The sequence below is a fragment of the Taeniopygia guttata genome, chromosome 26 (assembly GCF_048771995.1).
Source record: "Taeniopygia guttata chromosome 26, bTaeGut7.mat, whole genome shotgun sequence".
NCBI classification, from domain to species: Eukaryota; Metazoa; Chordata; class Aves; order Passeriformes; family Estrildidae; genus Taeniopygia; species Taeniopygia guttata.
Window position 1 is genome coordinate 1,285,529 of NC_133051.1, and position 24,661 is coordinate 1,310,189.

Genomic DNA, 24,661 nt, shown 5'->3' on the forward strand with positions numbered 1-24,661 from the left:
GTAAATCTGAAAAATAGATTTTATTTTTAACCAGTGGTATTGTGACATCTTATCTGGCATAACCAATTACAGCAAAATTCATGGATAGAAACAAAATAGCAGATCTCTGCTTTTGGGTGCAGCATCATGCCCAGGCAGGCTGAGCACAGCACAGCACTGGCAGCAGGGAGTTTGTGCCCCAGGGGCTCCCTCAGAGGACAGACTCCAATGAACCATTCCCACTCACACACACAGACACACCCACACACACAACACCGATAGTTTTTAAAAATCTTTAGCAATATTTCTGCATGAAATCACACTGTAGCATCTACACAGAAAATGGCTGATAAAAATAATCTTGCTGTAGGTTTACAATAGTATATCTACATTTTTATTTGAATACCCAGACTGCTGGCCCAGCAGAAAAGGGACGTTTTTTGTCTTGATTTTGTTGGGCTGTGGAGAATTTTATCCTAGAGCACAACAGAGCTGCTCTCTTCATCTCAGCCCAGACCTTTATTGAACTTTTGGCCTGAAGAGATCCCTGGGAAGTAGCCTAGGAAGAATCAATGGCTTTGTCATCCACATCCCATCCCTTTGTGCTGCCTCTTCAAACATGGGGCAAAAACACTACAAAAACACTCTCTGCCCCACAGGTAACAAGAATACAAAATACTGCAAAAGCCTTTCTCCTCACATACACGGGTACATTGCCCACACAGGATGCCTGCAACAAATTAAAGTCTAAAAATGTTTCCTCCAGAAGCCCTAAAATTGGGCTCCTGAGTTCCCCAGCTACAGATGGAGCACACAAACATGCTGAGAAACCTCCCTCCTGCCACTCTCGAACTCTGGGCACTTCACTCATGCAGAGTCCTAGAAAATACAAAATATTTGAACCACGTTTGTATTCAAACATACTCCCTTCTCATGTTTCCTTGGGCAGAGATCAACCTGCTAAGAAATAGCCAAGAAGCTCTTATGTGAGAGGATAAAAAAAACTTCTAGTAAATGTTAGTTTTATGTATATAAATATTTGTATTTATAGATATAGACAGTGAAAGGGTGATTGTGTGTTTATGCATGCTTATTTCTTTGCTTTGGGTTCCAATACTTCTAAAAAAATCTCTTCAGGAAATAACTTAAGTTCACAAGATACTATAGTCATTTCTTTAAAGAACATTTTTTACATTTGATCTCACAAGAAACCTTTCCACCCAAGCTCTCCTCCTCTGCAGAGAAGAGGTCAGAACAAAGAAAAAGGTGCATGTTTCTCTGTTGTTGGACACAACATCCTTCCCTCGTTGAAGCCTCTAGGATGGCAGGTGTTTCACAAGGAGCTGCAGCACAGGAGGAAGGGTGCTGTGATTTTATGGCACTGCCTGAGGTACTCAGCAAACGTTTCACTGATGATTGAACTGCCCCCAGTGCCATCCCCGAAAAGTAAGGACAAAAATCAAGCAGCTCTACATGCACATACAGCTACAACATGCAAAAACACACCACCTTGTAGGAAACAGAATACACAAACGTGTGGCTAGCAAGGATCTTCCCCAACCTCTGGCTCCTGGAAGATAATGCTGAGAAGCCTCAGAACAAGAGGAGGAGGAAAGTGAAAAACACAGGAATACCCAATCCAGGGGTTGAAGTTGTTGCCTCAAAGTTACTTCCCAATTACATTGAGTTCATGCCTTGCTACCTGGGAGCCTTCACTCAAGAACAGTGGGTCAGATTTCCACCCCAGACTTCCTTTCCTCTCTCTCCCCATTTATTTAAGGCACAAACATATTTACAGTTTCAAACATCTTTTCATGTTCCAAGAATCAGGCGCTGGAAGGCCTCTACACTCTTCTGTACCAGGAAGATCTGGATGTAAATCAGACACCTGGCATTGAACAAGAACATCCCTCAACCCCACCTTCAGTCCTGAAGAAAACAGAGGACTCTCTAAGCCTATAAACCAACTTTCATTCTTTTTGAGGTTACTCAGTTGTAGGAGAATTGATAAATGGCAATGATTGCAACCAAACCTTTAACTGTCACCTTCCTCACCTCACCCCAGCAGTGCAGACTGGTGGTGCACTGTTACTCTGGAAGAACTAAGTGCAGTCAGAACAGGTCTCCAGAGGCTTGCCCCAGGCTGTACACAGAATACAAGAGCATGCAGCATGTTTACATAGACTCAGCTTCCTTCCCTCCCCCCTCCCTCCCCAGTTCAACACACACAAAACCCCTCCACTAAGGAGAATATTGTTGTGATGAGGCACTTGAACGATAATTGGAGAGTCCCTATGAAAAGGCCTTCCCTTCACAGTGAAGTGGGACGAACAGAAGAGAGCAGTTTCTCAGGACTCCATCTCCTCTTGGTCAAGCGGGGGTGGCACAAAGCTGATTACTTCATCATAAGTCAGGCCTGAGGGAGAAGTGGGACAGAAACTTAGCAGCAGGACTAGGACAGCACTACCAGACACACCTTCATACAAGAAAACCTGCAACCATCTCAAGTGTTCTAACAGCATTTAAAACAAAAGTATTGTTTCATTAAAACAAGAAAAGGATGATTACACTGCTCTCAGAGACCAACACACACAATAAAAGATACCTCCAGAGCACTGAGGAGATGTAAGTTTGAAAACAAGTGTATGTTTGTGTGCTCCTAGTAGCAGTTAGTTACCAGGCACTATGCTAAAGGTAGATTCACTTGGTGTAATGACAGAATCAACAGGATGCCCACATTTTTATCACTTTCTGCTGTGCCTCTAACCATGGCTTAGCTGAATCTCAGCTCATGGGATGGAGAGAAGACGACTGAGGGGAGACTCATCCAAGTCTGAGAGGGGCAGCTCCAATCTCTGCTCTCTTTGAGCAGTGGCAGCACCCGAGGGAGCAGCTGGAGCCCTGTCAGGAGAGCTGGGCTGGGTATCAGGGAAAGCTTCTTCCCCCAGAGGGTGCTGGGCACTGCCCGGGTTCCCCAGGGAATGGGCACAGCCCTGAGGCTGCCAGAGCTCCAGGAGCATTTGGACAATGCTCTCAGGGATGCACAGGGTGAGATTCTGGGGTTGTACAGGACCTCTGTGTACGGCCAGGAGTTGCACTCCATGATCCCTGTGGGTCCCTTCCAACTCAGGATATTCCATGATTCTACAACCACAAGAGAAGCTTACTGTCTCTCCCCTCCCCCAGACTCACTTTTCCATTCTTCAATCTCAAGTTCTCTGCTTTCAAAGGACTGGTCATAGGGGTCTGCCACGGGTTCATCGTCAGGGTCGTGGTACTGGGCGAAGTAGGCGTGGGCCAGCGCCTCGGCGGCCGTGATGCGTTTGTCCGTGTCCAGGACCAGCATCTTCTCCAGCAAGTCCACGGCTGCAAGAGCACCAGACAGAGAGGATTTCTCACATGAACTGTGTGACTACTCTGAAATGTAAAGCTTCTAAAAGCCCAACACAGATGAGCAATCTGCAGTTTCTCAGGACCCACCATCATCCAGCACTTTCTTCCTCTTACACCCTTGGCTCACATGTAAACATAACCCGGTTGTGCACTACTCCTGCAGCCAGAACAAAGCTTTGGGAATCTCTGTATCCCAGGACATGCTAGCTTCAGTTTCAGGAAAATTTAATAAATAGGTCTTACCCAGGGGATTGGCACCAATAAACACGTTTTCAAAATTCATTTTCGGCATGTAAGACAAAGACTGGATGTAGTTTCTTGCCTGTGGAAATAAATGCTCTGTTGAAGTATCCAGCCAGGAAGACCACGTACTTTTCAACAATCCTGAAGCACTGGTTATTATGGTCTGTCTCCTTGCTTACTCTGACACCTACTAAGCACATCAACATTACCCTGCCCCAACTAAGGCACTCAAGACAGTAGAGGAAGAGCTGACATTACTTGTGGTAAAGCAAGATTGGAAGGCAGAGAGGTGCAGGAAGATCTGACTCCCTGGTGTCCCAGCAAGGCTGGGTGCAGCCTGCTGTCCCTTGCTGAGCTGCACAACACAGCACACCATGCAAAACCAGCTCACAGCCAGGCTCTCCCGAGCCCTACGCATCTGAGGTACAGCAAGCAGAAATCTAAATCTCACATCTTAATTTAGTACAAAGATCTTGCAGAAGAGCAGGTAGTTAATTGCCCACCCCATGCCACATGCAAGCTTTAATTCACAGAAGTGGTGAACACTCTGAGTGAAGCCCTGCCCTGGACACCCCCTTCCTCTGCTCAGATCTCACCTCGTGGCTGGGCATCCTGTTAATGAGATATGCAGGGGGCGTTCCCGTCAGACGCATGATCTGCTGAAGCTGGTTAATATCTTAAGTGCCTCGTCAAGGGCTTTGTTAAAAACAGTGCAAAAACCATTTCAAACAGAAAACAGTCGCATACAAAAGCATCTCTTCTGCAAACCACAAGGCAAAAGCCACACAGGCAGGGTCCACTAATTTTTTCAGCTACCTGAAATGTTCAGCAATTACAAGAGTGAACACTTAAAGCAATGGAGAATCACTGCTCAGTTGGCAACTGCCAGTACAGAAAGTATTTCTGTCCAGTGCAAGTAGCATCACAATCCAACGAGGTTGTGTTCACATTTCCCAGCAGTTTTAAGCCATCAGAGTAGACGTTTCCTGTGGCTGAAGCTACACCACAAAATTTTCCCTGAGCTGTGCAGCTATACACAGCTTCAGGAAAATGAACAAAATTAAAACAGAAACAAAAACTCTACCCTCTGCACTGGTTACCAGCTTTTCATTTCCTCTTGCTGCATAGAAAGTGCTTAAGTTTCTTGTGGTGCAAAGTGAAACTGTCTCACAACTGACATCTTTGAACAGCTCTGAGCGCCCTTTGATGTGGGCTGGGTGACAGGAGGCATTAAATGCAAAATTAGCAAAATATTAGCATTGCATAAAACAGCGTTAGCAGGTATCAGTGAACAGAGAAAGTCAGAGTCAGTAAAGTAATGCAGCAGAAAACTAGAATTTTTTATAGTGACACGCAAAACCATCAAACACTTAAGAGTTTTGCTTTCCCCATACAATGGGTAGAAACAGCATTTTACTGCCCTTTTTTCATACAGACTTGTTTCAGACCTAGATAAGAGCAATTATTATTTTTATTGTGCAATAATGTTTAAGAAAAGACCCTCTTCAATTTACACATGCAAATTAATCTTCTGCTTAATTTAGTCAACCTTCCATCTTACGTCTCTTGCTAATCCCGTGTATTTAGAACATCAGAGAAGCCTTAAGGTCAGTTCACAGGGCAACCAAATCAATCTGGGTTATTCAGCTCTAATCTCTCCAAAGGTGGAACATCCCAGGGCTTTTTACTTTGGTGGCATATTGAGCAAGTTGACCAATTTATCTCAATTTGCACTGCACATCCCTTCAGCAGGTGTTATTCAAGGCTAGTCTCACACTTGTATTTACAATCACCCTTACAAGAACATTAAGCTGCAGCACAACATAATCTTCTCACCACTTTCCACAGCTCTGATCCTCTGCTGCACCTCAGGAACAGCAGTGACCTCAGTGTTCACTGTGCATTCACCTGTTAGTCCCTGGCTCTGATTTATTCACTCCTCCTCCAGAAATAGGTAGAATTAAAGGCCGTTTCACACTGTCTTTGCACAAGTTCCCAATTGAAGATTCCTGCAGCACAGCAAATGGCTGAAAATGGAGGTCACCCTCCCAAAGTGACTGCAGGAAGCCTTTGTGCTGCTCCCTCGGTAAAAGGGCTCCACACAGCAACACCCCACACAGCACAAGTGAAGAGCAGACTCTGCTGTGTGCCCTGGAACAGCTGCTACAGAAAGGCACCTAAATGGCATTTTCTGCTACAAAAACAAAGATATGGCAGCAGTGCTTCAGAAATTAATCACACTACAGAAGGGACTGTGTGTATTTAGAGGATAACACACCTGCTCCTATTTAGAAAGATCCCTGGGTGTGCAATCTGGAGAAATAATAACTGAGACAAGCATCAAGCTCTTAGCTGTGAAAAATACTTCCCCAGTAACACCTGATGATACAATAAATCACAAAGCTTAAACCCACAAACCGAGAGAAAAGTCACGAAGCAGTAAAATGAGAATATGGAAGGATGAAATCATAATAAAGATACACAAAGCATAAGAACTTAAAGCCATCCAAGAGAAAATAATTACAAAGGAAGAAAAAAACCAAAAAATAAATCCCAACACATTCTACAGATAAGACTACAGGAGAACAACACACAAACTTGGGACTTCTGAAAGGGCAGATATTACAATCAAAGTGTAAACTCACAGACTCTGAGGAGATTTTCTTCAAAAGCTCAGGCCCTGGGGTTCCAACGAGTCTCAAAATGAGCTTCAACTGATCAATATCTAATGATGGACCATAAAGGAAAATGCTGGGAGAAATCAAAATGAAAAGCGCAACACATCGCCCTATTAATGTTGAAAATTAATTCTTGCCAAGGCCTTGACTGAAAAGCTATTTTAGGCAAACCATATTCATTCCTGTTGTTACAGCTGAATATAATCGAGCTCTCTCTGCATCAGACAGATTGAACATCTTGTCTACAGATACCCCACATGCATGGAACTGGGCACTGCACCCTGAACTATTTTGGAGCAGAAATCTTCAGCCCCACTGGCAAAGATGGGCTCCCTTCCACGCTCCCTTCACCCCCTCAGGCCCCACACCAAGCTGCAGTTCACAGGATTAGGTTGCATTAGTGACAGCTGAAGTAAAGCAGAAGGCTGGAAAGGGTAGGCACTCGTATTAAGAAGAAAGTCAAGGCTTTTTGTGAAGTTTTTGTGAGCTCATTCAGCCACTTCCAAAGCTTGGAAGGTAAGGAAATGATTGGACCCTGCAGCATCACTTCAGCATGGGCACACCCTGCTGCAGCTGGCACAGGCTCCTGCCCTGGCACCTCCTGGGGACCACCAGGGCAGGGGGATCAAAGCACCTGAACATCCCTTCTGCCCTCCAGACCTGCTGGAGCAGCAGGAGAAACAGAGCAGGGCTCAGGTTTAACACATCTCTGTGGAAAGCTCTCGGGATGGAACACTGCAGATGGAAAGAATGTTTTACCAGGAGCAGAGCTCCCGGCAGGCCACGTGCCAGCCTGAGCTGTCCCCTTTAACAAGGCCCGGGTGACAAAACACACAACTGAGGGGGGGAAATCCATCAAAGACAGTTCTATGGCTAAATCTCAAGACACTAAGAAGACACACAGTATCCTTTTTAAAACCATCAATGCATAATCTCCCTTCTTCCCTGAATTATCCTCCTGACAGGGATTTCAGACTCTCCATAATGTTTATATTTGCTTTAAAATTATACCAAAGTAGTTACAAAAATTTTTTTAGACAATCTTGTTTTCTGGGATCAATGCCTCCCTGATGGCTGAAGATACAGCTGCAGTTCCTACTTAGAGTATCTTTTGAGTACTACAAGAACTTCAAACCCTGTATGAAGGAAATTACAAATGCTTTGCTAAAGCCACCATCTTTTGAGGAAAACTTTGGTCTAAAGTTTTATCTATCAAATTAATTAAGAGCTCTGGAATTAGCATTTTGTCAGAACAGCTGAATTATTTTTTCACTTGTAAAGTTACTTGGCAAACTTCTAGCTACTCAAGATCTAAAAGTAAACCCAGTATCTAGTTGGATTTAGCACAGCTGAATTGCAAACTCTGAAGAGTCAATGCTTAAAATGAGATCAAAATATCCACTCTAAGAGAATTTGCAAAGGGCACTCTACTAACCACAACTGGCTCATTTCAATTAGATTTTCTTCAGAGCTATTTGAAACAGTCTTTACTTCTTTCACTTATTCTTGTGCAAGCAGCAGTTGAAGTGCAAATTTTAGAGTGTTAACATGCCACAGCTCAGTTTAAATATTTAAGTTATTTAAAGGCATTTAAAAGCCTGTGCACTGCTGTGTCAACAATATTGCTGCCCTGTTTGCTATTTTCTCAGATAAATAAGAAAATACACAGACTATGTAACTGGCAGTGCCAAAACCCAACCCTGCTTCTGGTTTTAAGCCTGCCATCTATAACCTGCTGAACTGCAGCAATCTTTAACTACAGGGACCATCACCTCCCAGAGAAATGAGCCACAAGCAGTTAAAGACAGGAAAGAGATTTAGTAAATACAAAGCAGAAGAAAAACACCACCACATATGCATGGAGAAGGAAAGCACAGCATGCAAACCCCAAGTGCCATCTTCAAGGTACTCCCAAGGACTGGTGAGGGATTCTAAAATTCAGAAAATAACCTGCTATCACCACCAACAGCAAATCTCACAAGATTGTAACAGCTTATTCAGGCAAAGCAAAGTTCCAAGTTGTTTTAGCTGCCATCACAAGCAAGAATAAGGTATATCAGAAGAAAATGTAATTTCAGACTGGTTAGTTATCATGAAGTTTCATAATACTGAATAAAGACAATAAAAAAAAAACCCAAACAAAAAAAAACCACTCTCCAGAGTTTAAGGAAACACAAATCATACAAAAATGCTAAACTGGTACAAGAAAAATCTAGATATTCTTATTTTTACTTTATATGACTTTGTGCAAGTCAAGCATTCAAACAAAGTCAACTTTCCTACTTATTTATATGAATATTCACATTCAGAGCTGTAAAAGTTTAATATATATGTTTAACAGAAACTGATCTTGGCATCAGACAGATACAACAATACCAACAAGAAAGCCTCAGGTAAGCCTCCCTTGCACAGAATATGTTGAGTTGGAATGCCTGAAGGGTTCTGATTTTTCATCACCTCACTTTTTGGTCTCTGACTTCTTTCCCACAATCTTGATCCCCTTCTCCACCTCCTGGCAGAGATTTTACCAATATTAGAGATCCATCTTTCATCCAAATCCTTCTACCCATAGATTACAATAGGAATAATTCAATTACCTTACATTCAGTTGTAAATATTAGAAGTATTTCAGCAATCCTGCAGAGCTAAGCCCAAATTAACCACAGGGTTTTTTCCTAAGAGCATCACAATTCTTTCTTTAAGTCAATGACAGCTGTGTTTAGAATCTCTACAGATTCAGAAGTTTAAACTCAACAGTAATTTATCAGAGGCATATCATCACAGACAGCACTGAAGATCATAATTTCAGAGTCCAACTTTATTACTTACCTGATTAAATGAATTTACAGCTTACCTGCACTGAACAAGTGCATCCCCAGCTGTACAAAGAAATATGTGATGGACTGTAAATAACATCACAGCATTTCTGCCAAATCCTTGCTGAAAGGAACCAACACTTCAAACAAGAGAACCATCTGAACAGGGGGATGATCATCCTGAGAACCCATTACATATTCTGTCACTCTAATTTTGGAGATGTAAGGCTACACAGTTGAGAAAATTTACATCTTGAGACCAAAAAGAACAACTACTTCAAATGTTCAGTTGTCAAACAGAAGCAGTTTCCAGCACACAGAGTCACATTGCCTCCAACTGCACAGGGAATTTTCTAGAACTGCAGTGGATTTGGATATATCTCATCCTTGGCAACTGGACACAAGGCAAACATACCTTGAATTATTCATGTTAATATTAACTCCAAAGTCAGTAAGTCAGCAACTGTACAGTGACCCTACAGGAGGAACAAGGGCCTCTGCAGATCTGTGGGTACAATGAAATTATTAAGAGCCCAGAACTACCCAACAGGATCTAAACCTGGAAAACCCCTAAAACTCTCTCCTAAAATAATGCACATATAAAGATTTCAAAAAGCCTTCAAGACAGAAAGAAACTGTCTGTTTCTTTGGAACTGTTATCTTAATTCTGCTTGCTGTCTTTAGCTGTCAGCAAATCTGGAGTGAAAGCCATCCAATCTTTGGGTAAGTGTTCCATGCACTAACAAGATTCAGAACCAACCCCACTCCCCTTTTAGTTTTAACCTCATGATCAAAAAGCACAAACACAAAAGGATTGAAAGAATTACAGTACTACAAAGTTTTGTCTAAGATAGGAAAGGATTTGGTCTGTTTTTCTTAAATCTAAGCAACTCAGAACAGAAAAAGCATTTAATTAAAAAGCACTACTGCCATTTGCAAATTAAATTGAGCATTTGAAGTAAATCATTACAAGCATCTGCTGGGAGACATAAATTAATGAAGTACCTTATTATGATAAAGCAAATAAATTAGATCCTAGAAGTAAACTTCACTTTGCATTGCAGATATCAGTGGCTTTAATTTACAACTAAGAACAGTGTTGGAGAAAAAACTTCTCAGACTTGGAAGAATCACCATTTTGTTCAATTCATAAAAAACACAAAATAAATCAAAACCATGCAGCATTTCTTACACATTGAAAATCCTACTACAAATATTTTACTTGCAAGAATCAAGTTCTTTAAAATCTGAAGTGTCACTGTTGCTAGGGTTAAATAATGACAACGGCTTAAAGGCTTTTGCTTTGTTTGAATGAACAATTCTTGGTATCTCAGTTTTTCTTACAAGAAACAACAACAACAACAACAAAAAAATCTGTCCAAACCAACCTACACATGCTGAATCAACAGATAAAAATATACCAGCTTTTATTTAATTCAAATTCTGTCTCTGACAACAGAAAAATACAGCAGAGATGACTACACAGCACAGTACAACAAATCCAACAAATTTGGAGAGAAATGATGAGATGGAGTCAAGCAGAAAGAGATAAAGTTAAAGCACACTGAAAAGAGAGGTGACACTGTGAAAGCTGGAATGAAATCTTCTCCTCAGGAGAGAGTTTTGGAACCCAGATGCTTCCTGAAGGTAAATAAACAGAAGGCAGCAATTCCAACACCAGCTTTCTTTTCATCAAGTGCTAACATACTTGAACTAACTGACACAAGTACTAACAAATTAACAGAAGTTATTAAAATGAACAAACTGTGGTCAAACTAATAAACTTTGGTACAAGGTGGGCAATGTAATTTTCTCTGGCAAATGAAAGCCCAATTTCTAGGCAATGAAAAATCTCGCCAGTAGCGAATTACACCCCAATGTTGTGTGGCTGAGCAAAAATTTTAAGTGCAACAATTTCCATCAAGTCTCACTTCCAATTTCCTAGGGAAAATATGACCAAAACTCACAAAATTCTCTCAAATTTGCCAAAGTGTCCTACCCAGTCCACTCTGATGAGGCAAAAAAAAATAATTTTGGAAAGATCTTATTCAAGGTTGAATTTTTGCATCAGTACAAGCACACTGTGGAAGAAGGTTCACAGTCAAGCATGGAAATGAACCTAAACATTTCAGAGGAATTTTAATGAGAACCTTGGCACTAAAGAATCTGCAAACCCACTGCTTTCACAGCCAGGATACCTCCAGGAGAAAAGAAGAGAGGCCAGAAGGGAATCACATTTGCAAGAAACCTAAAGCATGAGAGGATTCTTGGCAGGCATCCATGCAAGTATTAGCTAGAAATTCAACTAATAAATTTAAATAAACTTGAAGGAAAGTAACAGAAACAAAGAGTATATAAATCTAATGAGACAACAGAAAATAAAGAGGAACAGATGTGCAGCAAAATCAAGAACTCACCTCTTTGTACTGTGAGTAAAAGAAGCCATTAATTTAAAAACAAACAAACAAAAGTCCATAACTAAACCCAGAACTTATTTTCTTGTCCATTATGTGAAAATGAAGATCTAATTTCAATTTGAAAAAAGAAATTACTTCTAAAGGATACGGTCTGTGCCAGGGAACAATGTTCTTCCAGTCAACAGCTCAGCCATAATGCATCCCACTGACCAAATATCAACTGAACAAAATAAAACAGAAAACAAAACATGATGCATAAAAATACAGTCTGAGCAGAACCATCCCATCCAACCTGAGCAAACAACTCTGTCCTGAAACAGTCTCATGGCACTGAAGCAATCTGAAATACATTGCAAGCTAACTGATACTGTTCTGTGTCATCTAAAACTTGTACAAATAACAAATTTCAAGATCAGGCAACTCTTCCTTCCAGACTATAACATGACGTGAACACCAAAGAGCTGGGGAGGAATCTAAACCAGCAAAGAGGAAGAAATCTGTCCAAGAGGACTCTGAGGAATGGCTTTGCAGGTGGTCTTACATAAATGCTACCCAAACAACCACCAACTATTTCACTGATGATACAAGACAAGCCCATACACATGCAAGAGGGGAAAAAAAAAACCCATAAGGTATTGATACAAGAAATTGGGGTAGTACGTTATTTTCTTTGGTGCTCTTCTGTACAAGAACTATTCTCAGACTGTGATTTTCTTCTCTGCACCTGATCTGCAAGTATTCCTAGTGGAAACTGTGAGGAAGATAAATCTGTGAAGAAGGGAGACGGGAGAGCAAAGGATGGGAGATTTATCCACTTTTTATCATTTCTTCACACTATAGCTCCAGACATTCTCCTCAACCACATTCCAGTCACTTATTTTAAAAACCACTCTGCTAGGAAAAGCAAGGGCTAAGTGCTGAAAATATTTTGCTGATTGCAGTTTCAAAGGTTCAAAATCCTGGTGAATGCTATCACAATGATTCTTAACTTCCAACTGACAGAGAGTGGCTCAAACACCAACTCCAAAGCATAATTATCAAGAGTGCCAACTTATGCAATCAAATGGAGGAGCACGTGCAAGGACAACCCCTTTTTTCCCCCTCCTCACAATTCAGAAACTTGACAAAACACAACTCTTGTGCTGGCTAAAGGCTTTACCTGTCTGGTTGTAGTGCATCCAGTTCAGCATGATCTCGGGAGCCCTGTACCACCGGGTGGCCACGTACCCGGTCATCTCATCATCCGTGTGCCGGGCCAGCCCGAAATCCAGGATCTGCAAGCACAGAACACCAACCACTGCAGGGCAGCAGTGCAAACCACCCAGCACAAACAGTCACTGAACTGGGCACATGAGAGGGGGAGAGCTGCAAAAACAGATTATGAAACCAAATTTCACAACCTGTGAGAAGACACTAGGCTAGAACAGCGTAGGACTCAACATAAGCAGAATTATGTCTGGGTATCTTGTCTCCAAAACAAGTAAACACAAACTAAAGCTGTTAACTCTGCACTCTCATGATGATTCACTAAAAACATGGGGCCAGATACAAAAACCACATCCTTACAACTCTACAGCTGGGAAGCATATTATTACTTTTCTATGGAAGTATTTTCAAAAGGAATTGTTTTGACACTTAAGATGCAAGGGATATTCGTATTACACTCACTCAAATCTCAGTCAAACAAATCAGATTTTATAACTACATTACCTTCAGCTCACAGTCTTCATTAACAGCTAGGTTACTGGGTTTTAAATCCTAAAAAATTAAACATCAGCATTAACAGTGGAGTACGTGTTGTTCCACAAGCCTGAAGTAGATAAAATTGTAAATGGGGATAAAAATAGAAATTCTAACTGAGTGCAAATACTAACTTTGGATAAATTATTTTATCAGAGTCAGAAATCTCTTTTGTGGTTCTCAGAAGTGTTACATATAACCAAAAATGGATAAAGGCAACACCAGTGCTGCATATTTGTATTTAAGTGAAGATCTAATTAACAAAGGAAAATTATGGATCTTGACAACCACTTCCCCTGTTCAATCTTTTTACTACTTAATCAAAAAAAAATTTCAGAAAATTTTCTCTGGTTTCTCTTGGTACTACATTGTAAAAGTTCATGCTTCATTTTTTAAAAATATGTTTCACTACAGGAAACAATCTTAGAATGAATACTCACCCTGTGTATTATGTCAGCTGAATGGATGTACTGTAAAATAAGATGACAAAATTTAAGTAACAGTCCAAGCAGCCACCTCCTCATCTCTTCCCTGCAAAATAGTGCCCTACCCCAGCCCACACAATTCAGATGCTCCAGTCTGCCTGCAGAAGGAACCAGCTGTGTGTCTGTGGGTTCCACCAGGTGGGTGTTCCAGTTTGTCTCTCCTTAGGAACACCCAGGAGTGCTGCCACACGAATGGAACAACACAAGTAAACAAAACTGAGGAAATGGAAAATTCATTGCCAGATCAGAGGGCATCACAGTTCATCATTTTCTAGACTCTGCCCATAGGAACACATAAAAATGATAGGTAACCTTGATTCAGAGCTCCAGAGAGGCAGAAGTGAAAGAAGAATAATAAAATGTTATTCTACAATACTTTAGGGAAGTTACAGAAGCCCTATGCACACATCTGAATCTCTGAGGATGTAACATGCACCAGGAACTCCCATCCCCTATGGGGAGCTGTCCCCATTCAGGGAAGACAGGGACACTCACCTTCAGGCCTCGAAGGATCTGGTAAATGAGAAACTGCACGTGGTCATCAGTGAGCTTCTGGCATTTCACAATGTTGTTCAGGTCTGCTCCCATGAGATGTGTCACCAAGTACCTGTGAACAAAAGCAAACACGTGGGCTGTGAAGCAATCTCTTGAATAGGATTAGGATAAAAATTCCCTATAAATCTCCAGTAGCAGAGCTGACTGTCCCAAAGCACGTTGTTCAATGAAACATAGATCGTGACACTTTAAATAACAGCAAATTAATAGAGTGATTCCAACAGCACTGGGCAGTAAACCACAGCAAGTGAACAATTCTGACAAGTCCAACAGCTTAGGATATACTATAACTTTGTGCTGGAATTCAGGATTCTTTGTGAGTGATGGCAGACGAATTAAAGAGACAAATATTTCTGTCATAACCTGGGAGGTGTAAGGAGATACAAAACCACATTTTGTTGCAATCTTTAGAGAAGTTACCTACACATCATTGAATTCTTCTAGTGATTTGGCAGGGGTGAACACGTCCAATAAGCCAATCACCTAAAAAGAAAACAGTGAAGAGAAAAGCTGTGAAATATATTTATAGCATACTACAGTTACTAAGATCCTTTGTGGCACTGAAGTATTTATTCAGTAGATGTTTCATTTCCATCTGTTCAGTGTTGTGCTTTATGCGAGCTAACAAGGCCTCCTGGAACTTGAAAACCTGAGGCAGGCACACGTGAGAGCTCTGCAGCTCCGTTTACTTGCTCAAATCATCATGAACTAGATATGTAAGATATTAAAAAACACCCCATGTCCAAGCCCCTCAAAGCACCACACCTTCCACATTTGCTGGTGTGTTCTGTACCACATAAAACCAAATGTTTGTTTTATTTTTTTAATAAAATTGTAGTCTGAATAGTCATGACAGTAGCACTAATATGCCTGCCTGAACCAGTTCTGATCATCTCTGCAGGATTTTTAAATCACAACCTACATAAATTTCCCACAGATAAATGAAGGGATGATGAACTGATAATATATATATATGTGTATATATATATATATATATATATAGCTGTAAAAATGACTTAACTTCCTTTTATTAATGATAGGCTCTTTGCAATGCCAATCAAAAATACTAATGAGTCTCAGACAGTTGTAGCCATAAACTAATTTTCAATGCTTAACCTTATTAGCTTTATAAAGCTTTATTATTTGAAGAATGTCTCAGGCATGAGAAAAGGTCCAGAAAGAAACTCCTGAGTACTACTGGGATTTTTTCACAAGGCTATGTAGGACAGGACAAGGGGCAATGGCCTTCCACTGAAAAAGGGCAGATGTACATCAGATATTAGGAAGAAATTCTCCCCTGTGAGGGTGGGGAGGCCCTGGAATGGATTCCTAGAGAAGCTGTGGTTGTCTCATCCCTGGAAGTGTCCAATGCCAGGCTGGATGGGACTGGGAACAACGTGGTCCAGTGGAAGATATCCCTGCCATGGCAGGGGGTAGAACTCGATGATCTTAAGGACCCTTTGATATTTGTATGGATATTAAGCAGGACCAGAAGTTACCATTGCTGAGACAATGGTATCACACAGGAAGAATTACTGACAGTAATACACACGCGCAATACAAGTTCCACGGATGTGAGCCACGCTAAAAACATCAAGATGATTTATGGGCTACCAGATGCTGACTGCAGCGGTCAGAAACCACCTCACAACCATTCCTGCCACAGCAGAAGTTCTGAACAGATCAGCCAAGGAGAGCCTTACAATCAGACTATGCTTGCTTGGCTTTTTGTGCCAGGTAACTGTCCTGGCTTTGCTCAGCTCATGTCCAGAGTATTCCCCTTCTGCCAAGCCAGAGTTTGCTGGGACAAAAGAAATCAAGAGCCTTCCTTTCTTCTCGATGTCCTGACAACTCTATCAAGAGCTGGTTATGAGAATTTTTGCTCCACTCCACACAGAATTTGTTCCACACACTATGCAGTATAAATATGTTGGCATGTTATTGTCACACACAGAGCAAAGTGCTCAGGCAATTGTTCTCCATACCAAGTGGAAGCTTTATAAAAAAATAATTCATTATTACATTTGCCACATCCATGTTTGTTTCCTTGTTGATGATTTAAGTAGATGGCTCATATAAACAGCCATCTAATTTCCACCCCTTCATCACCACCCCTTTTTTCCTCCCTATTTTACCCACAGGAATTTAATGAATGTCTGCTTCATAACTTTCTGACACAGGCAAGCCAAAAAAAAAAAATTGTTAAAAACCCTCCAGAAGACACTAAGAAGAAACTTTGGAATTTTCTTTCTTTAAATAAATGCTTAACATTACAAAAACTGCAGTTTACTACAAGTAACCAGGAGAATGTAAGTGACACCACCTGTGTCCCAAATCCTTATGATCCTTGGTAAGTAGTCATTTTGAGATTATTCTAGAAAATACTATTTTTTTTTCATACAAAATTTGTTATTGTGGGGTTTTTTGGGGTTGGTTTTGCAACTCTGCATGATATTCTACAGCTCTAATACCCTGGACTACTGCAAGCTTTGCATTCAGCATGAGGGAAAAACCATATGCTCCAAGAAAAAAGCAATCCTGATGGATGCTCAGTCCAGCTTGAGGAAAGCATCTGACAGCCTCTGCTGCACTCACATTTTCATGCTTCATGTGCTTGAGCAGCCGCAGCTCCCGGTAGGTTCTCTTGGCGTGGATGATGGACTGGAAGGGCCGGGACAGCTTCTTCACTGCCACTCTCAAACCAGTTTTTGTGTCAAAGGCAGAACTGCAACACAGAGCAACCACATTAGCAAATTAACCCTTATGAATGCCTTCAAATCCACACTTGTTCTAGACACTGAGTTACAGGCAACACCATTCCTCCGATTCAAATTATTTCTAGGTATCCTGGTCTATAAACCTGCATGCCACTCAAAATCTTCACAATTTTACACAATTTTTCTGTAGAAAATGTTTAAAAGATGAGTCTTGTCCACACAGTAAAGGGAATTCTTGTAGAAAGAAAGAGAAATGTTTATGACTTTGCTGTCTGAAGTGCTCTTAAACATAATTATGCACTAAAACTCTGGAGAGAAGAGTACTTGTAAAAACTATCACTATTCCTAAACATACTTTCAAACACCACACTTGGTCACAAAATGCTATGCTCAAAATACTATTTTCGTGGTTTAAATTCACACAAAAATCCAGGACTCGTGCCTAATAAAATCAGTTATGATTGTTGTTAATCATAACTGAAGCTGAAATTAAATTTCTTTGGTAAATCCTGTCCAATCACCAAGTTCTTATAAAAAAGTGCATGTGAATGAATGATAGGTAGCTGTACATTACCAAAACTTGTCACAAATAGTATTTTTTTTTAAGAGTCCATGAGGACTTATTTAAGCCTATTCAGTAACAATATCTATATATATATATATATAGTACAGTAAAATTGTATTTTAAGTAATTTCTTATGCCAACTTATAAAGCTCTGGTCTGTCCAAAAGGAAGGAGGAGGAGAAAGAGAGGATATGAAATCAACACTTCACTCAAGGTAACGAATATGGGGAAAGTCTGGCATGGAAAGGGTCATACAAGGACAATACTGGTTGATTTTCCTGTCCTATTTATGATTCAGGTAAACTCCTGATTCCATTTAAAAGTGAGTATGCACTAGTTCTTGATAAACATCAAGCAAAATGGAATGCTGCATATTTATAAAGGTAAAGTGTGAACTATAAAGCTTAACTAACAAAGCTCAAAACCAATCACAAGAGCAGTCCTAGAATAAACCCACAATTGCATATGCAAACCACAACACCCACCCCACCAAAGGAGCTATTTGAAATAAAGGCAGCTGTCACTTTTAAAGCAACTACCAAGAATTAACCTGCAAAAAGACTCCTTATCTCAAATTTGCCCAGTTTCCAAGGAATTTGGTAAGTAGTTTATGAGAAATAGAAAACACAACAGCAGCACCCTCCTATGAGCAGTGACCCTTCCCCCAGGCCCTGGCAGGGAATGGAAAAACCCTCTGTGCACAGTGGAAGAAGAACATCTTTCTATAAAGGGCATGCACAGAGTGGAAAGACCTCTCTGGAAAACACACAGGACTACACCCGGTCACAGCAGCAGCAACCTGCCAGAGCTGAATTACTCAAGCTACATCACACTGGCTCAAAAAACACCCATTAGCAACTACTTCCACATGCAAGTTATCCTTTACACAAGGATAACTTTTTTACAAGGATAACCTGTGTGCCAGGCACACAAAAGGAGTCATCAAGCATTCACTTTTTAATGTTGATTTCAAATTCTCAAGTTTTCACACATCACTAGGGAAAAAAAAAAAAAAAAATCCATATTTAAGCAGCAATGCTTCGTGAGATTTAGAATTCAATTTTTTTTCAGCCTTGGGTAAGAATCACCATCTTGCAACACACAAATATTCCTAGTTTGGCCTGAAAATACATGCCAGTGTTTTACTGATACATAAGGTGTTTTCTAGGACTTAGAGCAAAAATAAGAATAGTCATCATCACTCAGCACGTGCTGTTGTAAATTGGTCACGGATCTTCACCAGTTTCCAAACATTTCAGGTACAAAATGCAACAAATACCAGTAATTCTTTCATCTTGCAAAGAAGGGATCCCCTGCATTTCAAACCTCCACAGCTCCAGAGTCAAATTTCTCTTTTGGTTTCCAAGATTTTGAGCTTTTAGAGCCACCAGACATAAGTTATTTCAGGATTCAGATTAAATTCAATTTCACATTTGGTTTTAAATTACATTTTTGGGGTCATATCAAGTCACTGTGCTGTTTTAGTAGCTGTACAATCTCCAAGGGAAATGCAGTCAGCAGTCCTTGTTAAACAGCACAATGCACAAGCTCAGGAAAGAAAATTGTGGACAAATGCACATTCACACTCTAGACTTAAAGTCAGAACACAAAAAGTCTGGTCATATTTGAGGCCTAAAGACTATTTCCCCACAGATAAATCACGCTGAGTAATTTTCTGCCAATACAGATAACTGGCTAAAGGTTCCTGCAGAGCTACAGAACAGCTGTCAGCTGGAGAATTTTAAAGAACACTAAGCTGCCTTTCATCACAGACTTTAAAACAGCTGCATTACACCGATCACATTTCAGCTAAAGAAGCCCAATTAGGAAAAAAATTGCATGATCCACAGTTTTAAAGCCCTTTTAAAACAAGATCAGCACAAATTTAGAATTTATCACACTTTTTTTTAACCTCTTACATAGTACTGTGCTATGACAAACAAACTGCATCCACCTCACTCTAAGTGAACTAAAATTACGATTCTGATCTAACCTGAATTGAATCCAGAACACAGGTGGTAGAAGAAAACAATTACTTTAGAGAACCAAGTAACAAGGTTACTTATGAGCACAACTTATTTAAATATTAAATAATCAGAATGTCAATTTTTGTGCAAAGGCTAGTTCGCTAAATATAGCTGCTCATTGCTAGTGCCTCTGCAAATACCCAAGCTAGCTGAATCTCCTTAGTGCTACCTGGGAAGTTAATTTATGCACTCCTAATCAGACAGAAAAACACAGTTAGCACCTGGCAGTCTATTATTCACTGCAGTCCCTTCTGTACCTGCACTTTAGTCATCACCCTCCCAACACACTATAAAAATTGCAAACATTCTCCTGTGCTAGATTAGCTTCTGCTTCTAAGAAAGCTGCAATAAAAATCTCCCTATAGGACAGATGTGCTCTCACTATTTTCCCTTCTTAAAATACCAAGTTCTCCTACAATCCAAGCTCCTTGCCAGCCCTTTCAGAGCTCTGCTCACAGCTTTTCTGTGCCTGCCCTTCTCCTACTCAGCTCTCCCCTCCCCACACATCTTCTGCCAATCCTTCCTGTGTGGCTGCTTCATCCCACTCAGTTTTACAGCTCCGTTCCTATCACTCCTCACAGATCTACCACACCTTGCTGGAGGAGCAGGCACCTGTCCCTCCAAGCACCCACAGGATTTGGAGGCACTTGCACACTTTGATAAGGGATTATGAAAAAAAAAACACAGAGGAACTGTTTCCACAAATGTGGCATTTAGGGTTATTTCATTTCCTCTAGACCCTAATGTTTTAAAATTTCTTAAATCTATAGTGTTTCTCTGGGAGTTCTCAGTATTCAAGAAATTCAGACTTGGTGTTAGTACAACTGTGGGTTGAAACAGGAAGAAATCACAGGTTTTGGAGGGCTGTATCACCTGACAGTGTATTAAAAAAGAAGCTAAAAAAAGATCTTATGCAAGATTTTGAGGCATTTGCCTTTAATTAAGGCAATACAGATAGCTTGCAAAGCAATTAAACCAAACCCCTTATATTACAAAGGCATCAATACAACAAAGAACAGTTGCAAAAATATAACAATTAAGTAAGAGTATACCAAATGTGCATCACAGCCTTTTAGAAATTGATGGGAAATTTGTGAAAACACCATTTTGCTTAGCTCAGAGCTGGCTGAACTGTGAGACTTCCCTCCAGCACACGCAAGAAATGAAGCAATCCTCCCCAAGTGAAGTGTGAGTCACCAATCAATCCCATCTCTGTTCAGCAACTTCCCACTGCAAGATGTTGTATTGTCTAGGCCCCTCTCCTTACAAGAAATATTACAAAATGGATATGTCAGGAACCCTTTTTTCAATGCAGGCCTGGTTACAGAAGCCATGCAAAAGACTGTGTTGAATAAATACACAAAATGTTGCAAGAATGAATGAAACAGCATTTCATACAACAGGTGCCATGGCAATTGTTACGTGACTTAGGAAGAATCAATCTGAGGATATGTTTAGATTTTTCTCTAAGTTTTGGAACCAAATCCTTATTTTTATCTCTAACACTTGTAGTTTTTAAAAAATGGATCTTGAAAAATACCTGAGTTGGCCATTTGAACCTCGTTCTTCCAACACTGCACACCACCCCTCAGAAAACACTGCAATATTTGCTCTTATTTCAGGCAGTCCTGCAGAAAATGCCTCTCCCTCCATCCACTGACTCCCCAGTGGTCAGGTTTGTGTATTAGGGAGTTCCAAGCCATATTCAAAGCAGCTTACAACAGCTCCATAGTCTAAGTGACTCATCTGGCAGCTTAATGCTTCCTTTTTTATTCATTTTCCCCTCCACTTTCTGGAGATGCCTCATTTTCAAATGCCTCATTTTGACAACTTAAACAACAGAGCATTTGATTATATTTGAATATAATAATAGTGAACATACATGAAAATATATTTCCCATTTTAAGGATTGTTACCACTATGTACTATCCCAACAGGGATACACCAAACCCCAAATGAAATTAGGTGGCTTTTTACTGCAGAGGAAAAAAATCTCTAAAGGGACAGAGCAGAACAAGTCCTTGCAGGAATACCATAAGTAATATGCATCACCACTTGTAGCTTAATAAGCGTCCATAAATATGCAAAAGTTTTTGTTGTTTTCTTGAATTTTTCAATTCTGACATACTCTCCATATCACTATATCTTTTCTGAAAACTATTTTTAGAAGAACATACAGGAAGCCATTAACATGGACTGTAAAAAGACTCTGCCACATGTCTGAAATTGCTTCCAATACAAAACTGTTTCACTTGGTCTGAACAAAGTTGCACAATCTTTGAAAGTTTTGACACAGCAGAACAGGAAATTCATGATGCAAATTCTTTAGTTACTGGTTGAAAACAAACTTTGCAACTATTACATATACAGTGGAGATTGCAGGGAGGGAGAAAAGAAAATAGGAGTGGGGTATATAATGTAGAATCAGCCTTAAAATACAAAGGACAAGGCACCAAGCAAATTTATTTCCCATTACATTTCAGGAGTTGCATAACTCTGTGACACCGACAGGGGTATTTAACAAGGTCCTTCTTTCACCAGAAGAAACCTGTCTATTCCTTTCCAATCAAAATTATTCTACAATTATATTAAAAAAAAAAACAAACACACCTCAGCAAGTATACTGATTATTCTTGCTACAAAATTGACCAGCCTGGTTTACTTTTATGAAATGCAAGCCTCTGCATACTTCAATCACAGCATTTTAAAAAATGCAAGTTATTTAAGCTCAACTTACCAACAATTTTATAACAGGTTAAGAACAGCTGAGCATTTCATTAAAACTGTAGCATGTCCAAAGAAACTTATTTTCTGTACTAAGAGAATGCAGCATGTGTCCCTCCTTATAATAAAACTGATACCCATAATGTAAATTTGCATACTACATTAATAAACACATATGCATGCCTGCTCCAACACAACAGCAAAGCAGCTTTGTAATTATGCACCCATATTTCAAAATTCTGCTCACACTTTGACAGAAGCAAAGAATACAGAATAAAACCCAGAATATTCAGGTGGAAGATGTTTCTTAATCAAAGGAGGCAGTAATCTGTGAACATTTAACTAAATGACTGCTAAAGTCTAGAGTCAAACTGATTCAAATACTACCTTGTCTTTAAGGTTAAGCCAAGTATGCAGCTCTATTTATGTTTAATGATCCACCGCAGTTCAGCAGAGAAGCTACAAATTAAGGACGCATTGTATCTCACACATGTAGCCTGGTTTGTTCCTATTAGGTAAGCATTAAAAACTAAACTCTTCAAGCTCCCTGTATTTCTGCAGGTCTCATAGCAGGACTTTACTCTCCCAGGGAGCACATGCTGCAGTAATTCTATAGCAATAAAACGAGTCCTCCTGTGTTCATCTGCTATTGCCAAGAAAATATCGGTGCTTGTAAATCCACTATTAACAAGTCGGGAATACAAAAAACAGCCCTCCCAGCATTCTATTTCTTGCCTATCAACAAATTCCAGATGAAAATACAACTGACTCAAACACAATTTATTTTCAGGTCCAGAAAGAAAACTGGGACAAGAGCTGCCAAGCCCTTAGCTCTGCAAAGCCAGCTATGGCGGGGGGGCTCACCAGGCTGCATCCCTCTGCACTCCCCACCTACTAACTGCAAGAAATCACACTGAAATACGTCCGTAAGTCACTGAAAAATGTCCATATGAGCTCATGCGGGGCGGGACGGGGGGGTGCCGGCAAGGACACATTATTATCTTCCCCTGCAAAAATGTTTCAGAGCCACCTGCCATGTGGTGCAATCCCCGACGCATTCCAAAGACGAGACTGCGGCTTCCCGGCAGCACCGCGCGTAAACCCGGGAGGAGAAACGTCTCTTGCAGGAGGCTGTGGGGACAGGAGCCCCCGGGGGACAGAGCAGCCCCGCTCGGCGCGGTGCCCGCCCCGCACGGTCCCGGCAGGGCAGAGGGGCCGCCGGCGGGGCAGCGACCTAACGCGACCTCCCCCGCACTGCCCCGTCCCCTCCCTGCGCTCACCACACCGAGCCGTAGGCCCCGGAGCCGACCGGGGAGAGGTTCTGGTAGCGCTCGGGCACCTCCCACACCGTCTTGTTCAGCTCCTGCCGGTAGAACTTGGGCCGCTCCTGAGACATCTCGGTCGCGGAGCCCGCCCCGCCCGGCCCGGCGGGAGGGGGAGGCTCTGCCTGCGGCTGCAGCAGCACCGCCGCCGCCACTACCTCCTTCTCCTCCTGCAGCGGCACCAGCGACTTCTTCCTTCCTTCCTTCCTTCCTTCCTCCTTTCGCTCCCTCCCCTCGGCGCTCCCGGGCGGGGGCAGCCCCGCAGCAGCGACGCCCCCGCGGCCGCCGCCGGCCGCTCACGCCCCGCCCCGCGCCGCCGCTGCCCCGCTCCCACAGCCGCGGGGGGCGATGCGGAGCGCGGCCGTGTCACCGCCTTCCCCCGCCGCTCTCCCTCCCTCTCTCCCTCCCCGGGCAGTGCCACGAGGGGCGGGATGGCCCCGCGAGGCGCGCCCGGCGGTCGTGCGGCCAAGCGGCGAGCGAGGCGGGGGCGCCGGCGTGCGGGGCGGGGACACGCTGCCGCCGCAGGTGGGACGGCGCAGGCGACGGCGCAGGCGGCACCGCAGCCACCGCCTCCGCCCCTCGCGCCCCGCCCCGGGCTGCGACTCCGGACACAGCGCTGGCCGCGGGCACCGACCCCGCTGTCCCCGCACGGCCCGAGCGCGGAGCGCGCTGCCCGCGGGCGGCACAGCTCCGGCGCCTCCTCGGAGCTCCTCGGGGCCGCGCCCGCCGGAGCTCCGCGCACCGATGCCCCAATATGGAGCCCGCGCGGCGGCGTCTCGCGAGAGCCGCGCTGAGGGCGGCGCGTCCCGCCCGCCCCTCAGCGAGCGCCTCGCTTCTCCCCGAGCTGTTCTAAAAGTAAAAAAGAAAAGGAGAATCGATGAGAATGCTTGCTGAAGCTTGCAAGTTTGGTGTGAATTGTTTCTAAACTTCCCGAGGATGTTTTGTTCCCTTCCAGGGGTGTTGAGGAGAGCTAAGCTCGTGCTGCACACATTTCCCAGTG

At 42.1% G+C, this 24,661-nt stretch overlaps 1 protein-coding gene across 2 annotated transcripts; it reads right to left on the reverse strand.

The window, feature by feature from the left end:
- Window position 1: 1 nt before the first annotated feature.
- Window positions 2-23,890, reverse strand: MAPK14 (mitogen-activated protein kinase 14). 2 transcript variants are annotated; one of them, XM_041721379.2, is made up of 12 exons: window positions 23,620-23,890; window positions 16,902-17,031; window positions 14,731-14,789; window positions 14,247-14,358; window positions 13,707-13,736; window positions 13,237-13,284; window positions 12,686-12,800; window positions 11,675-11,746; window positions 4,212-4,291; window positions 3,616-3,694; window positions 3,172-3,345; window positions 2-2,395 (listed from the first exon to the last, which is right to left on the reverse strand). In XM_041721379.2, the coding sequence occupies exons 1-12, from the start codon at window positions 23,733-23,735 to the stop codon at window positions 2,328-2,330; spliced, it is 1,083 nt and encodes a 360-aa protein (XP_041577313.1). In that variant the 5' UTR covers window positions 23,736-23,890; the 3' UTR covers window positions 2-2,327. The 2 variants fall into 2 exon arrangements, with proteins under 2 accessions (XP_041577313.1, XP_041577312.1); XM_041721378.2 differs by lacking the exon at window positions 4,212-4,291 and adding an exon at window positions 6,261-6,340.
- Between the last annotated feature and the right edge of the window lie 771 nt (window positions 23,891-24,661).

Coding starts and splice junctions, on each gene's coding strand:
- MAPK14 (XM_041721379.2), bottom strand. CDS start 23,735: ATGTCTCAGGAGCGGCCCAAGTTCTACCGGCAGGAGCTGAACAAGACG. Junction 14,359..14,730: donor CTAGAAGAATTCAATGATGT/GTAGGTAACTTC, acceptor TTTTGTTCACAG/GTACTTGGTGACACATCTCA. Junction 13,737..14,246: donor AGATCCTTCGAGGCCTGAAG/GTGAGTGTCCCT, acceptor CTTATTTTACAG/TACATCCATTCAGCTGACAT.